Source organism: Pseudonaja textilis, chromosome 1 (genome assembly GCF_049901715.1).
Source record: "Pseudonaja textilis isolate UNSWEBS1 chromosome 1, rPseTex1.2, whole genome shotgun sequence".
In the NCBI taxonomy this organism is placed as follows: domain Eukaryota; kingdom Metazoa; phylum Chordata; class Lepidosauria; order Squamata; family Elapidae; genus Pseudonaja; species Pseudonaja textilis.
The window spans coordinates 47,588,530-47,605,432 of record NC_141990.1 but is presented as its reverse complement, the minus strand read 5'-3'; the positions used below and the strand labels follow the sequence as shown (position 1 = coordinate 47,605,432).

At 38.2% G+C, this 16,903-nt stretch overlaps 1 protein-coding gene across 3 annotated transcripts in view; it reads left to right on the top strand.

The window, feature by feature from the left end:
• The first annotated feature begins 8,599 nt into the window (after positions 1-8,599).
• The window catches only part of SPATA7 (spermatogenesis associated 7), a 42,550-nt gene continuing 34,246 nt past the window's right edge, over positions 8,600-16,903 (top strand). For 2 of the 3 annotated variants that reach the window (XM_087933407.1, XM_087933392.1), the window contains exons 1-2: positions 8,600-8,688; positions 15,960-16,037. In XM_087933407.1, the coding sequence (XP_087789533.1) occupies positions 15,974-16,037 (64 nt within the window). In that variant the 5' untranslated portion in view covers positions 8,600-8,688; positions 15,960-15,973. Of the gene's footprint in view, positions 8,836-15,959; positions 16,038-16,903 lie in introns of all 3 variants that reach the window. The other variant, XM_087933399.1, reaches the window with a different exon arrangement.

Below are 16,903 nucleotides of genomic sequence, written 5' to 3'. Positions count from 1 at the left end.
GAGCCGTGGTGGCGCAGTGGTTAGAATTCAGTACTGCAGGCTACTTCTGCTGACTGCCAGCAATTCAGCAGTTTGTGTCTCACCAGCTCAAGATTGACTCAGTCTTCCATCTTTTCAAGGTTGGTAAAATGAGGAGCCAGATTGAAAGGATGGAATATGCTGACTCTGTAAACTGCTTAGAAAGGGCTGTAAAACACTGTGAAGTGGTATATAACTCTAAGTGCTATTGCTATTGCTATCCTGAGATCTCCAAAGTTCATTGACATGTACAACCAATACCATTTCACTGTTCTGCTCCAGACTGAAGCCAGACTGTAAAAGATCCAAATAATCCACTTCTTCCAGGATCCTCTGTAGCTGTATACCAGCCACTCTCAATAATCTTCCCTAAAAAGGAAGGCTGAATATAAGTTGTCTATTACAGTTGGATACAAGGATAGTGCCAGGCATGAAAAACCAGGTCCATGTGTAAAGGTTCAAATTAACTGATTTATTGCTTAAAGCCTATGCACAAGAATCTTCTCAACTGGTCAGCATCTAGAAACAGATTAGGGTCAATGGCATTCAAGGGGGGATTGAACATGGTTCATTTGTGGCTACATAGGGATTCTAAGCTGATCCCTCTTTTAACTCCTTCCCTGACTCTGCCAGTCCTCCTCTTACAAATGGCCCCTTGAGAAGGGGGCTCACCATAGAAGTATTAATTAGCACTTGGACCTAACCACATACTGTATGCTTGAAACAATGAGGGGTAATGGTTCAGAACACATGTAGCCAAACTCACAGCCCCAAAGACCTTGTCCACCTACAAAGGTTTTGCCAATCCAGACTATAACTCCTAGTAAAGTCAAGGGACTTTATCTGATGACATTATTTTTCACAGCAACCCTGCAAGGGCTGCCCCAGCTTCTCCTTATTCAGGAAGGACTGTGTATTTGAAACAAGGCCATTTGATTATTCAGTGATACAATGAGGGCAGAGAAATAATTTCACCACAAAGTAAATGCTAATATAGATTATTAGTGTGCTTGGTAAGCTTCACTCTTTGACTTTCCCCAGGTTGGAGATACCTAATCCTGAACATCAGATGACCTTATGCAGTTGCTTCATGTATTTGTTGAACAGGAGAGGAAAGAGAGCATGGAGCCTTGAGACAAACCACAAGGCAGAGACTGCGGTCTAGACCTCTCTTTCACCCACAACAAAACTGGTCCTGGAGGAAGGAGGAAAATCAGCACAGCGTAATACTATCCACCCTCAAACTCCAGGCCAGGGAGAAAAATATTTTTCAATTAATCTGACCTTGTAATAGCTTTTGCTTAGAGCTCTTTGTACAAAAACACTGTCCTACTTTACAAATGTAAGGTCATTAAATCTTCACTAAATATTGAAATGAACTGATCTCTTAAGTTTTCACAAGGACACAATTTCAAAGCCTAACTCTTCCATTTTGAGTCTTTGTTCCTAGATAGTTGATCCTCAGAAATATAAGAAGCATGCCATTTAAAAATAAATCAAGAACATGAGCCTCTCTCCAGAATACAGTTAGTCTATTGAAATTCCATATAGGTAAAATGTGCTGCAAATCCTTTTCATGACCTCAAAGGGCCAAACAGCCCTTATTACATGCCTATATAAAATAATAATAAAAAAATTATTCCAAAATGGTACTTTCAGTGATGGAAATATTAGATATACAGAGTTGAAAGGAACCTTGTAGGTCATTTAGTCCAACTCCCCTCCCCATACAACCCTGCACCATTTCTGACAAATGGCTGTCCAATCTCTTCTTGAAAGCCTCCAGTGATGAAGCTCCCAGAGCTTCTGAAAGCAAGCTGTCCATTGGTTGATTGTTCTCACTGTCAGAGAATTTCTCCTTATTTCTAGGATGAATCTCTCCTTGATCAGTTTCCATCATTATTGCTTGCCTGGCCTTCGGGTGCCTTCAAAAACAGCTTGACCCCTTCCTCTGTGGCAACCCCTCGAATATTGGAACAATGCTATCATGTCTCCCTTGGTGTTTAATTTGTGTAACTTATATGAAGTCAGAAGTCATGGGAGCTGAAAGTGAGATTTGAAAGTCCTTTCTGGTTGTCTCTTTGCTTCTTCTTTAGGGATGATTATGTTATCAAGTAAGGCTCAAAAATCACAGACACGGGTGTCAAACTTGTGCCGTCACATTGACATAATGTGATATTTGACATAATGTGATATTTCACGATGTTTTTCTCCTTCATGGAGCTGGGGTGGGCATGCCTACGCATGACGCATCCAGCCTGTAGGCTGCCAGTTTGACCCTGGTCTATGACATTAATGACCAAGCCAAAGGGACTTTCATAACAATAGCAGTAGCAATAGCACTTAGACTTATATACCACTTCACAGTGCTTTATAGTCCTTTCTAAGCTGTTTACAGAGTCAGCATATTGCTCACAACAATTTGGGTCCTTGTTTTACCAACTTCAGAAAGGATGAAAGACTGAGTCAACCTTGAGCCAGCGAAGAGCGAACTCTTGGCCTGCAATACTGCATTCTAACCATTGTGTCAGTGCAGCTCCTGCTCCACAATAATGAATTAGGGATCTTGGAGCGGTAAAACATTTGCAATTTTTTCTACTGTGGTATAATTATTCTACTATTTGAATGGTAGTAATTGCTTCTTGATATACAGTACATACATATAAACAAATAAGCATGTGAAACTTTAATGCAAATTGATGCTTTGTTTCCTTGTTTCAAGACCCTTTTCCTTGTTTTTGGCAGTTTGTAAGTCACCAGATTTTGGGGAGCAGGGACGACTACAAAAAATGAAAGCAAGTGAACAATGGATGAGAGAACAAATGATGATCATTTTCTTCACTGATTCCGTCATGTTGATGAAACATTTACCCCAGAGTAGATCTAGTGAGGAAATGGTAGATTTAGCTGATCTCATATCTTTCCATTTTATTCAAGTGGATGAAGTACCCAACATTGGATGGACTTCTTCCTCTATTGCTAAATATGGAAAAATGGTAGCCTGTGGTTTCCCTGATATTCTCCTGAAGCAGAATTTATAGTTCAGGGGTTAACAAATAGTTTCCTGTAGAAGAGAGGATAGCAACCAGAGTTGTGAAAATTGAGCCAGTATATATCCCTCAGGGATACAGCATCACGCAGTACAGGACGATTTGTACAAAACGTTGATGGATATTATTTTTGAAGTGTGTATTAGATTTGTCAACAAGCTATTTAAAGGCCTCTCTTCATTCACATCCTTCCTGTTAGTCCAAGCTTCTGGATCATTACTTTTAAATTGATGATGAAGAAAAAAAACCCACAAACAATAATTTAGACTTCCTGGCAAATTCTATTTTGAAAGCATAGTTTAAGAATTTGTTCCATGAAAAAATTAAGGGATTCCAAGAATCATGTGAGGTATTTATGTCTGCTATATTCAAAGAAGGTTATTGCAGGTCAAATGTCCATCATACTGGTAGCTTATAGTGGTTATTTAATCCTTTTCCTTGTTCCATGCTGGGTTCCTCATAAATTTCTCTTTCCTATGTCCTTAAGCAACTATTAGCTCAGTAGCAAAAATACCAAAACAAAAAATAGATATACCAAATAGTATCTGCATGATACAAGACAGGACTGGAAGTCAGAGTCTCCCAATTTATAGCTTGATGCCTTAACCACTACAGCAAACTAGCTGTCTACATACTTCACGGCCAGTGGTGGGCTTTAGTTCTGCTGAGCAGTTGGCCCCTGCCCTGTCCTATATTTCCTCATTTTTTAGCTCAGCTGATTTGCATGGCACAGTGGATTACTACATTTCAGCTGTTTTACTCACCAGCATTGACATAGAAGGTAAGTTTTTAAGCTTAAAATGGATGGTTATTAAATGCTGCGTGCATATGCAAAACACACATTAGGCATGCACGAAGTGCATGCTCACTGAACCGGTTGTTAAACCAGTTGCAGCTCACCATTGTTCACAGCTGTCCTGAACATTTTTCTACTTCTTTTAACATCATTTTTAATCTAAAAAAATAATTCAAACAATTTTCCATCTTTGCTCTTTCAGTCAAATCCTGGATTTAGAAAGCAAAAGGAGAGTTGGTAGATACCAAGTCCAATAATTAATATACATACATACATACATACATACATACAGTGTCATGCATTCAACTGTCATATAAATACTGTGCAAAATAAAATAAAGCTGTTTGAACCAGAAGCAGCCAACTTTAGGGGGCTAGTAGATATATATATGAAATTTGAGATCATGTTGTATATTATCATAAATTGATGCTTGCCAATTCACAAAATGGCTGCTACAGCAAGTATGCCCAATGACAAAATACACATTTACCAGAGGACAAAATGCCAACTTTGCTGGGCCCTCAGGCTGAGGGCCTGAGTTTACATCTGTTTGCTTTCTGGACAGGCATCACAGCTATAAACACTGCATGAGCTAGTAAAGGTAACACATCTAACTGTAAAATTCTGGACAATGTCTAGGAGTTAGTGTTGTGGTCATCTGGATTTCTGCAACCTCATCTGTGATACCTCAAGTTTTACTCTCCCAACTTCAGATGCCTCTGTGCCTGTCATTTAATTATTTTAAATAAATCTTGGCCACCCCAAATTTCCCATTAAATTCAGATGAGACAGGAAGTCTGGCAACAACAAGAGGTTATACCTTGTATCACCTTACTGCTTCTTCTGCTAACTAAAGGGAATTACTAATTGCAATTCTTATTTTAAAACTTTTGTCTCCTGAGGAGGGAAGAAATTATCTGATTATTGACTCTCATGAATGTGCTATGTCATCAAAGCACAGGTCAACAAGCACAGTAACCAAAACAAATAAATATAAGCTGTGTTCAAAGTTATGGCTTGCTATTCTTGTTCAAAAGCATTCTTTAGTGTTGAACATGTTTGTGCTTTTTTTAAAATGGGGGGAGGGAACACTTATTAATTTGCTTTTATTTATGAGTTATTCCATGGAGAATTTGCATTACCTTGTGTCCCACAGTTTGGTTATGTTTATATAGTCAGAACACTTCACAGGACATTCCCTAAAGCCACATTTTACTATGTTTTGCTAAATCTCTCATTTTTGGCAGCTGACTAAAAAAATCCTTCTGTCATCCATATACCACACTGAAACTACACAGAAAGTTAATAGTTAAAGTCTGTATCTTTTGCCCAATAAATAGGATGGTTGCCTAGGAATCAAATACAATATATCAGGAATACAAAATAAGACCTTTGGTGTCTCCTTCTGCAGCAGCTCCAAGTTTTTCCATTATTACCAGGTGAAAATGAGAGGATAGCAGGGGTGGGATTCAATTTTTTTAACAACCAGTTCTGTGGGTGTGGCTTGGTGGTCATGTGACTGGCTGGACGTGGTCAACTCAATATCACTCCCATCGAGGCATGCATCTCCTTGCCTGGCCTCTCGTGACTATGGGGATGCTGCAACAGTTGTAAGTATGAAAAATAGTCATAAGTCACTTTTTTCAGTGCCACTGTAATTTTGAATGGTCACTCCACACAAACAAAGTACCAACAAAGGAGGGGAAAAAACTCCAAGACGTTCCTGAGACAGGAAGTCTAGTCCTGCCAAGAATGTAATAAGGGTTAACAGAGAGGCAGTTTCTGTAAGCAACACCAGAATGTTTTCTTCCTGCCTTCCTTACAGGATTAGGCCAGTATTTCTTCTAACAACTGGTTCTCCAAACTGCTTAGAATGTTAACAACCGGTTCTAGCAAATAGGTGAGAACCGTAGAATCCCACACCTGGAGGATAGTAATGTCATCACAAGATATGTTCTCAAAGCTCACAAATCAATGAGAATGACTAAGATTCAGTAAACAATATCGAGTGAAATTTAGTCCAATTTCCAAAATATGTTCTTATTCATGGCTATAAATTAATATTTTAATTCTAAGAATGTTTTTCTCCTGGGCTCATCAATATTAAAATTAAGCTTACCAGATCCACACTGTCAAAGTTTTTGTGTTGTTTTTACTTTTGAGCTAATATTGGTAACAACCACTAGTTGGCAACAAACAGTTGGGCATTCTGTGTTTCTTTCCTGCCATCTAGTGGTTTTCTGGATTTCTGCAGAATAAGGTAACTCTAACTTAAAAATTAACTGATTTTATCAATAAGTAAGGTTTAAAAAAACAATAAAGGATAGTAGGAGATAGAAAAAGGGAGAGGGGAGAGAAGGAAAAGAGAAGAATGCCCCTATAAGGATGTGTCCCATCCTTGTCACAACAAATATAAACCTCCAATAGTTAACAAAGATAAAACTCTTGATCTCATAACCCATCTGTTAGTTTGTATGAAATAAGTAACTTCTTCCCTTATCCAATTGTCAGCAAAAAGTTGAAATGGATCTCTAAAATATTACAATTAATAAATGAATATTAAAAACTCAGCTTTCCACTTCTAGCTATAGGAATGTATTTAGATATATCCCTATAGCTAAATTTATCCCTATAGTTAAAAGTTGAGAAGTGGAAGGTTGAGTTTTTAAGACAGATAGATAGATAGATAGATAGATAGATAGATAGATAGATAGACAGACAGACAGACAGACAGACAGACAGACAGAAAGACATAGACATACAGAAACATCTATCTATCTATCTATCTATCTATCTATCTATCTATCTATCCATCCATCCATCCATCCATCCATCCATCCATCCATCCACACGCATACACACTTCTTGAACAGGGTTTCTAATGAGGTGGGGAAGATAACTTATTAAATATGGAAAACCCTAAATTAATGCAAATTTTGTACACTTTGCTACCACCTTCCCTCTCCAGGGCGGAAGGTGAATAATGGCATCCAAAGCATATAAAAACTCTGACAACAATCTGCCCAAAAAGACCTCTAAAAGAAAGACTTTCACTCCAGAATGAAGATGCATAGAAGGTTGAAACAAATTAAGTTTGTATTCACAATTTACTCTCTTCCCTCATCACTACTTAGGAGCACGACATCGGTTCTCACATATATTTTCTATTAGCACTTGAGTGATTGTGATGTTATGGATTTCAAATCAAATAGAGAGATGGTGATACACTACTAGCAGGTGTGCACATTTCATCTTGCAAGGCACATTAATAGCATATTCAGAGGCCTTGTGTTTTCTTCAAGATTTGAAAAGCAGTACAAAGGATGATTGATTTCTTTGCAACTTGCTGCAGTGAGGCATACTTTTCTAACCTTTGTGTGAAGCTGAGAACTTGGGGACTAATTTGTTTTTAAAAAGCATTTCTCGAAATAGAGATAATTAGGGAAGCTTTTAAAACTCTCCAATAAACATGACTACTTTGAAATAAGAATGCATTATTTATGAAGAGCTCAGTGGGATTACTAAAATCACTTAGTTGGAAGAAAATGTTCCCTAAATCAGAGCAGATAGTGCAGAAGTGCAGCAGAAGCTAGACAGGGGCACCATTTCTATCTTCTTGCCTCCAACCTGTTTCTATTAGCACATAAACTAAGTCTTACATTTTGCCTTAGGTTCCAAAATAGCTATAGCCAGCACTGTTTCCCAGCATAAAAATGTAAGGAAAAATAAAGGGCAGGTATTGAAAGCGAAGGTTTCGGTTGGGCTGCTATACAGCAAATTATTTCCTACTGACACTTGAGCTACTCTGTACCTAAAAAGTGAACAGCATACAAACCAAACATAGGACCGTGTCTACTTTCCATCTACTCAGTCCTTTTCACTTAAAATGGGTACGTGTGTGTGACGATGAAATTGAAAGCCAACCCCACAATCTCCCCAAAGTAAATCCTGGCTAGAACCATATTCCCTTCCTCAGGGCTCATTCATCCGCCCACTACAGGTAGTCCTCAACTTACAACAGTTCACTCAGTGACCAAAATTACCACAGCACTGAAAAAATGACTTATGATCGTTGCTGCAACTCCATGTTCACATGCTTTACATCTGGATGCTTGACAATTGACTCCCATTTATGACCTTGTAGCATTGGGGGGGGGGTTTGTCATGTGATTTCCTCCTTTTGCAACCTTCTGAAAAGCAAAGTCAAGGGGAGAGAGGAACAGATTCCCTTAACAACCACCTTGCTAATTTAACAACTTGCAGTGATTCACTTAACAAACGTGGCAAGAAAAGTGGTAAAGCAAGGCAAAACTCCCTTAACAAATGTCTCACCTAGCAACCTGAATGTTGGGCTCCGTTGTCGTCCTGGGTAAAGTACTCTTTTGCTGAGGGGGCCTCCTTCTAAAACCAATGTAGGGCTGTAACCCTGCTCAGGTAGCCCAGGACCCTCGATTGGTATGAGCCCCGGAGCTGGTCTCTTGCCTGCCTGCTGTCTTATAATACTTCTCTTTTTTTCTTTTCTTTTTTCAATGCCCCCTCTCGTGCTCGAGCGATACCCACATCATCTCCAACTCGCCCCTCTCAGCTTTGCCACCGAGGCCGGCCTGCCCCCGGGTTGACCCCACGACCAGGCGGTTTCCAAGCAATTTATTTGCCCTGCCCGGGTGACCGCTTTATGGTTCCTGTTGTTATGGGAATAATCGCGCCGCAGCGCGGACCAACGCCTCCCTTATAGCCTTTGCAGACTTCCTGAGAAAACACCGAGCGGCCCTCGCCTTCGCCGGCGCGGCCTGAGAACTTCTCCCGCGTCAGGAGCCGCCGAAGGTAAAAGCGTCCTCTTGTCTGTTCTTCCCCGCCCTCTTTTTGGTTGGAAGCGGCCGGTTCGTTCAGCAAGAAAATCGCGGGGCTGAAGGAGATCCGACTCGTGAAAGCAACGCTTCTTTTACTCTCCTCTCCGTTGTAGTCCCTGCGGTGAGTCACGAAGAAGGCACGATTGTTGAGGAAAAAAACGAGAAAAACTTTCCTTTCTTCATATATACTGACATTTCCGCCCCCCGCCCCCAACTCAATCTTGTCTTAAACCAGGGGTCCCCAAACTTGGCAACTTTAAGACTTATAGACTGCAACTCCCAGAATTCTCCAGCCATCATAACACCTGCAAGAAAACAAGCATGCTCAGAGAGCACCAAGAGAGCACTCATGTCATCTCTGAGCTACAAATATTCTCCTTTATTAATTCCTGTCCTCTCCTGTCCTGTAGTTTGCCAAGTACAGTCCCTCCTTGGAAAACTTTGCATAAACCTCCTTAGACATCTCCATCTGTGAAATATTGACTCTAAGGAGCTTGAAACATCTCAGATGATAGTGCATTTAAAAACCCCAAGAGGAATGAGCAACAAAAATGCCCAAAGGGCTTCTGTGTGATTATACAAACATCCTAACTTAAGGCTATAATTTGTCATTCGAATAGAGACTTTCTTACTCTTAAGGCTGACTTTCTGTTTAACTTAGCTGGTTAACTGTATCAGCTTGCACCTGGATTTCCCGCATAAAACACAGGTGGATATATTTTATTCCAATATATTTTGGAATAAAATCTATTCTATTCTGTTTTTGTTATCAGATCCTCTTTAATACATGGGAAATGATTCCAGGTACCACAATCTTATTTTAAACAGTTGAAGTGTGTAATCCTATGAACTAATTCAACAATCTTTTCATGACCCAAATACCCATGCACCACAGAGTGTCAAATTTTGTTGTGGGCACCATATATAATATTTAACAGGTAAAACAGAAAATTTTATCTGTTGTTAGCAGATGGCATATTAAACTGTGGCTAATGTAGAACAAAACAAGCCAACCAGTCATAGTCTTATGATGCACAATAGATGCAGCGAGATCATGTACATGCCATATATCCATTGGTTATTTTTTAATTAAATTATGTGCTTTCAACAATATGTAGCTTTTAGAGTTTATACATAATGTTAGGGGAATATGTTATTTTGCTGTTTTTGCAAATTAAAGAACAGTATGTTTCCCCAGCAATAGAAAATTTCCTTGATTCCCCTCAAATCAACTACACTAAAACAGTTTTACCTTTCTTGATGATTGCTGGTGTGTAACAGGATAATTATTGTCAGACAGAATAGCATAATAGCTTATGAAATTATTATACTATATCGCTGGTCCCAGCTCATAATGCTAATTGGCATGTTGGAAGAGCAAAAAGTCCATCTGTTTGGAAGCAGTGACATCATCTGGGCCACCTTTTATACTCCATTACATCACATTAAACCATAAACATTAAGACCTGGTCCCAGAGTTCTTTTCTTTTTCCGATCCCTTTCTGCTCTTTTGATTTTTAAATTGTGTTTTTCTTCTTAAAACTAAACCTAGGGACAGGGACAGTATTGCATTTATTATTCTGAAATTTCCTCCTGAAATCTTTCAGGCTGAAGACCAGACACTGCAAATGCTTTAACGAATCAGTCTAATTAGTTGGCTACTGTTGAAATGTCTGACTGATTAATATTCCTTTGAACTGAAACATTTGCATGAGAGAATGGCTTGAAATGTCATACTTAATAATAATAAGCATGAAGCCAGCCATTTTGGTGTGTACATTGGGCTTCATATGGCTTAGCATTACATGTGAATTGGTTGCAATGGCTTGTTCAACAATCAGTAATTAAACTATACCAGATATGTTATCTCAATCTGAATAAAGGGAGGGAGGGGGAGGAAATGATAGCCTCATAAATGGCTCATGGTTAAATTTCTTAATTTGTATTATCTGGTAGATAACTATGAAGTTAGATCATACACACAATTACTAGCTAAAAGAATAATCTTCATTGAAATAATCTGACTCCTTAACTTCTGGTTTAGAGAAAACAAAATATATGGCTTTGTTCCTTGTAGTGATCCTTTATTCAGTACTCCAAGATGGCTTTTAATAATCATGAAAAAATTTAAAAATGATGAGATGGACAGAAAAATATGGATAGCAAAGAGTGAAGTTCAGATGATTTTTCTTTTCCTCTCACAGCAATATAGACTTTCTCAGGACATGGAACTGCAATCAGAATAAACATTTTTAAGATCTAAATCACCCTATCCATTTGTTTAACTGTACAATTTAATTGGGGGGTTAGTGAAGCCACGGCAGTTGCTATTGATTTTCTGTCCTATAGTGGTAGCACAATAGCTACATGGCTGTTATTAACTCCTGTTCTATTTTAAGCTACAATAAATCCATTCATTGCATTTGGTTTGATCAATTCAACTCAGTTGACCAATAAATGTTTAGAACTTTTAAAAAAGCAATACCTTCAGCAAGCAGTCATGCTTGAGTTACAAATGAGGTTTGATTTAGAATAAATGGAGATCTTTTCAGAAATGGAACAGATAATTGAAGGGAAAACGTTGTTTGAAGCAGCAGTATTTTCATTGTTAGTTTTCAGAAAGGTCAAGAAACAGCAATAATACTTGGCATCTGAAATCTAGATGTACTGGATGCTTTCATAAAACTAATTCTGTTGGCAGATTATTACCTTAAGCAATATCTAAAAAACAAAGAAGAATTTGTTTTAATTAGAGCTCTTCTTTTGAAGAGATTCATAGACAACCCAGAGTTGAAATGTATTCCCTTTAACTTAAATTTCAAGGAACTGGTGATCAAATTTGAGGATGAAGGACAACATTCACCTATCTTTCCCATTATTTTGCTGTCTTTATTTTTCTGAGTTCTTCTTGAGGAAGCCTCTGGGGGCTCTTTTTGTGATACCTTCAACTATGGTATCCTTCTGGACTATTTGCATAGGCTGGAAACTGGAAGCATTGATTTGCAATGGTTAAACTTTTACATAAAATTGTAGTTATCTATCAGTTAAGAGTATGGCATCTCCAGCATGTTGATGATATGTAAGTGTATATTGTCAAATTAAGCCTGACAAAGTCTTGTCCTGATGCCTGGAGGTTCTTTGGCTTCACAATTATTGCTGCATGCGTGGGTGAAAGTCATAGCCAGGAGGGCCCCATCTGGAACAGAAGGATCTTGCTACAGTGATTCACACCATTATTACTGCTGGATATAATACTGTGTTACAAAGGGCTGCCCTTGAAATTTACTGAGAAACCACAATAGGTTCAAAATCCAGTGACCTACTTCTCCAGTGACTTCTTTTCTAGTGCTCAGTGCCATGACTATATTACATCTGTATTATCTTCCTTGTATTTCTTATTAGAAAGCTTCCTAGTACAATTCAGAATGCTGAAAGAGTATGTCCCCATCATAATCTATCTTCATAGGCTTTGTAGGAGAGGCTTTTGTGATCACGAAAATAAAATCCTGAAATCTGACTGTCTACATTATCTTCAATGAGACCCACTGCACAGCAAAATATCTGAGAGGCACGTTGGCTATGACAGAAGCGATCATTTTGCCTGGTTCTGTCTCTATGGGGAAGCTAAACGACGATGGATAGGCTATCTACTGTCTATCAGCCTACCTATGTTTGGATGTTACAGGAGGAAATGATAAGTGTCTATATTTGACTAGTGTATATAAAAATGTTATAAAATGTAGATCACTATTTAGAGATAAGGGAAAGATAGAGTTAGAAGTGACACCCACTTGGAAAAACAACACGTCCCTGGTGGTTAGGAAGGCTCAACAGAGACTTTATTTCCTTAGAGTCCTGCAGAAAAATCGGGTGGAACAACAGCTGATAACCTCTTTCTGTCGGTCTACTATAGAAAGTATAGGTACATTGGTTCAACAGCTGCGGACAGGAAGGCACTACAGAGAATGATTAATTCAACACAAGAAACCATTGGTTGCCCCCTAACAACACTGGAGGATATCTCCAGGTCTCGTTGTTTCAGCAGAGTAAGAAAGATACTTAGGGACGATTCACATCCTGGTCAGTGTCTTTACCATGGGGCAGAAGACACAGAAGCATAGCCAACCAAACAGGTTTAAAAACAGCTTTTATCCATGGGCTGTCAGACTCCTAAATACAACTAAAATCACTCCACGCTTACATGGAAACATCTGACTGGTTTCTCCCTAATTACTTGTATAATGAGCACTTTCTATATTAGTCATGTTGTATTATACTTTTGTTATGGATAGCACCATCAGAAGTAAAAATCAATTTCGTTGTATATATGTACAATGACAGTAAAGGTTATTATTATCACAACCCCACTTTATTGCAAAGACAAAGAAGCACAGGTTAATGACTGAAACATATACCTTGTATTCAGAACATCAAGGTTCTGTTTCTTGCCCATCTTTACATAAAGGATTTGTAGGAAACACATGGGAAAGGCAAAACTGATCAGGAGGACAAGCAACTTCTAAATGCTTTGGGCTGCAGATCCTATGACTTCTTGGCATTGATATACTGGCTAGGGATTGTAGGAATTGAAGTTCAAAATAATTAGCTGATAGATTGCTTACTTTTAAATGAAACAACACTGGATTTGATGGACAGTTAGAGCAGCAGAATCACTTCTAATATAGCCATTCAACCTATAGAAATTATAGGCTGTTGGATTCAAGTGTTTGTATGCCTGTAATATATTATATGGCCGTGGTGGCCAACCTATAGCACGTAAGCACATGAGCACGTGAGCCCTCACCCAGAGAAGGTCTACTGCACATGCGCGCATGCCGCCTACCCACCAGCTGATTGTCTGGTATCTGGTGCGCATGCATGGGGGTGAGGTGGCATGCGGGAGATGCGCATGCATGTGCAGAAGCACACGGAGCACAGGTTTCATGTGCATGCGCAGGAGGTGTGGCCCCCCCACATGCATTGCCTTCTAGGTGATGTCACAGCACGTGCATGTGAGCATGTGCGCAGTTATCAGCATAGGAGCCCAAAAAGGTTAGCCCCCATAGTTATATGGTTCTATATAACACATGTGGCATATGGGTCCACCATCCAGTTGTAGGGTGTCAGTGAGAAATATAAAAAAAACCCTTAAAACCTAAATCATTTCTGTCCTAAATTAATCTTTGCCAACTACTGTGGCAATCTTCCACTGAAGTTAAACAAGCTTGGCTAAATATTGTTTTACACAATATTTGGCTGCCATGCAAAATTTAGTCATAAATTTAGGCATCCTTCCTTCCTCTCAGTGTGACTCTTCATTTCATTGTTGGTGACTGACTGGACAAGTGCCTGCAGTAATTTTTTTGGTAAGGTTTCAAAAATGCTTTGTTATAGGATTGAGAGAGAATTACTAGCTCAAGGTAGCCCAGATGGTTTTGTCTCTAACATAGGACTGGAACTCACAGTCCCCAGGTTTTTAGTCTGATGCCTTAACTACTACACTAAACTTTCTCTAATTCATATCTCCCTATAAAGAGAGAAATATACTTTCTAGTGAGTTCTGCATTTTTTTCAAAAACTGAAAGAAAACAGAGCACTTGCATGACACAAGCCTCAGTGGCATATCCTAGTCATATCAATTATCATAAGTTGTGTTAGAAGGGAGCCCAAAGCTGGCCAAAAAGGTCTTTCTCATTTCCTTGCTAATGACTTCTTATCTATATGGTTTGTTTTGATCAGAAGTCAGCTATCCATATCCCGTGTGGAATTGAACATTTACTTAAATTGAAATCAGAGAGGTTAAAATATTTTTATTTGTGGTGGAAATGTTAGAAATTTGACAGTTGGGGCCCAAGATCTGTCCCATGGTTCTTTTTATTTTATTTTTAAATCATTTGCTTTGCTATTAATGTTTAGAACAGGGGTATCCAACTTTGGCAACTTTAAGACTTCTGGATTTCAACTTCAGAATTCCCAAGCCTGCATGGTTGCCTAAAAAAATCTGGGAATTGAAGTCCACAAGTCTTAAAGTTGCCACATTTGGATACCCCTGGTTTAGAACAAGGGAATTCTTTATATGGATGCTTATGTTAATTTGATATCATAGTTATGCTTCATCACTCTCACATCTAAGCACAAAATATACCATGTATTCTATCATTTTCCGTTAGTGGTGCTGAATTTTTTCACTTGAAGTGTTGCATTATTTATGGCTATTAGAGTCCCATTCCAAGATAGCATGTTCCCATTTCAGTGCAAGAATGATGGCTTACCAGCCCCAAACTGAATTGTTTCATTTAAACAAATCTAAAAGAGGGAGATGGTTTGTTTAACAAGTCTACTTATACTGAGAAGCAAAGTACTGTAGGCAGGTTGCTATCCATCACTTTTCCTCAGGTAGACAGGTAGAGAAACTTCCAAAGAAAGCATATGAATATGTCACCCACAGTTCTTGTTTTCTAAGAATGCCTTTGGAGGATATCAGGCTTAGAAATATTCTTGTGAATAAATATAGGAGAATAGTTTGCAGCATGCAAGGTTCTGTTTTTTTTTTTAAATCAAAGAATCTAATTGAGTCGGGTATGGTAGGGAGGGGTTCATGAGATTAAATCAGTTATCTAGTGAAACAGTTTTTATGACCCTAATTTGGAGCAATTAGTCACTGCTAGAAGATTAGGACCGAAGAGCTCTGGTTTCTAGTTTGTCTTCAGTCATGGAAGATACTTAAGAGACAGCAGTCACTCTCTCTTAATTAATTTAAATTTACAGGATGTGGGTGAAGGGAAAACCATGGATGAAGAAGTTATTCCTATAGAAAGGAAGGATATAAATCTAATAAATAAATCAGTCTTTTGAGGTAGTCTAAACAAGAAGTATTATTATGAGTATTTTTAACACTATCTGCATTGTAAGGTTACAGTAACACAATCTTCCAAGTTGTGTTCCCCCTCGCCCCATACACACACGTCTTTATTCTCCTTAAAAGTAGGGAGGTTCCCTTCTGAACCATGTTTTTTCACACCCATTCCTCCATCAGATCATGTTGTATTTATCAGACTATTACCAAGGCTGCAACTTTTCCTCCTGTCTTCTATCATCTATTCTCACATCTATTGTAGTCATCTACAGTAAACACATCGGCTTGTAATATTGGCTAGTTGATTCTGAGGGTCAACAAGGTTTACTTCAAAGAAAATCAAAATTAATATTTCAATATTTCCTAATTGTTGTTGTTTTTTCCACAAGTGTCCTGACAAGCTATGATGATTCCTAACCATTCCTTGATGGGCCCTTTCAGAGGACATATGAGTATTAAAAGCAGTCGTAAGTATTTAATATTTTCAGCAAGAGAAATGTTATGTATTCCAGTCTAATATTCTTAAAAATGAAAACTGTCTTCAGAAATGACAAATATATTCTTATTTACTTCTTGTATTTATGCTGTCCTTCAAATGAAAGTAGGTAAAATTCAAATATGTAAATATGGTACCATTTGATTAATATATTGGGATGCTTAAGGTTATTCAGAATAAATAGTTTGTTACAGTGTTTCTCAAGCTTGGCAGTTTGAAGAGACATGGGCTTCAGCTCCCAGAGCTGGCTAGAGAATTCTGGGAATTGAAATCTGTGCTTCTTCAGGCTGTCGAGGTTGAGAGACTCTGGTGTATTACAAGATTACTTGAACACCAATAGTTTTCATTCAGTGATTTTAAAAACAATTTCAAATTATTTATTTAAAAATGTAGGATATGATTTGTAACTGTTGTAGTTCGTCAGGATCACTGTTTCATCCATATTTGAAAGCTAGGTAAGTAATTAAGGCAAGCAATAGAGTTTGGGAAAGTCTGTAAACTAAGTTTAGATTAAAATATCTGCAAGGCCCTTGGAAATAGCAAGTATAGACCAATTGCTTCATAGCACAAAAGTCATCTCAAAATAATGAATAATGGATATAATGGAAAGTATTTGTTTTTGCAGCTTTGATTTGGTTTAGTAGCTTTGAACTGATATCTTGCTTTTGGCAAAATAATGATTTCAATATTTATACAACCAAATGATTCTTGAACATGTAGCTGGAGAAAGTTCCAAAGGGATTAAATACTTCTACTGTACCCTTTTTTCTTTCTTAACTTACATCAAGAGCATGACATTTTTAGCAAATAACCTTTATCAGACCTACAGACTTCATC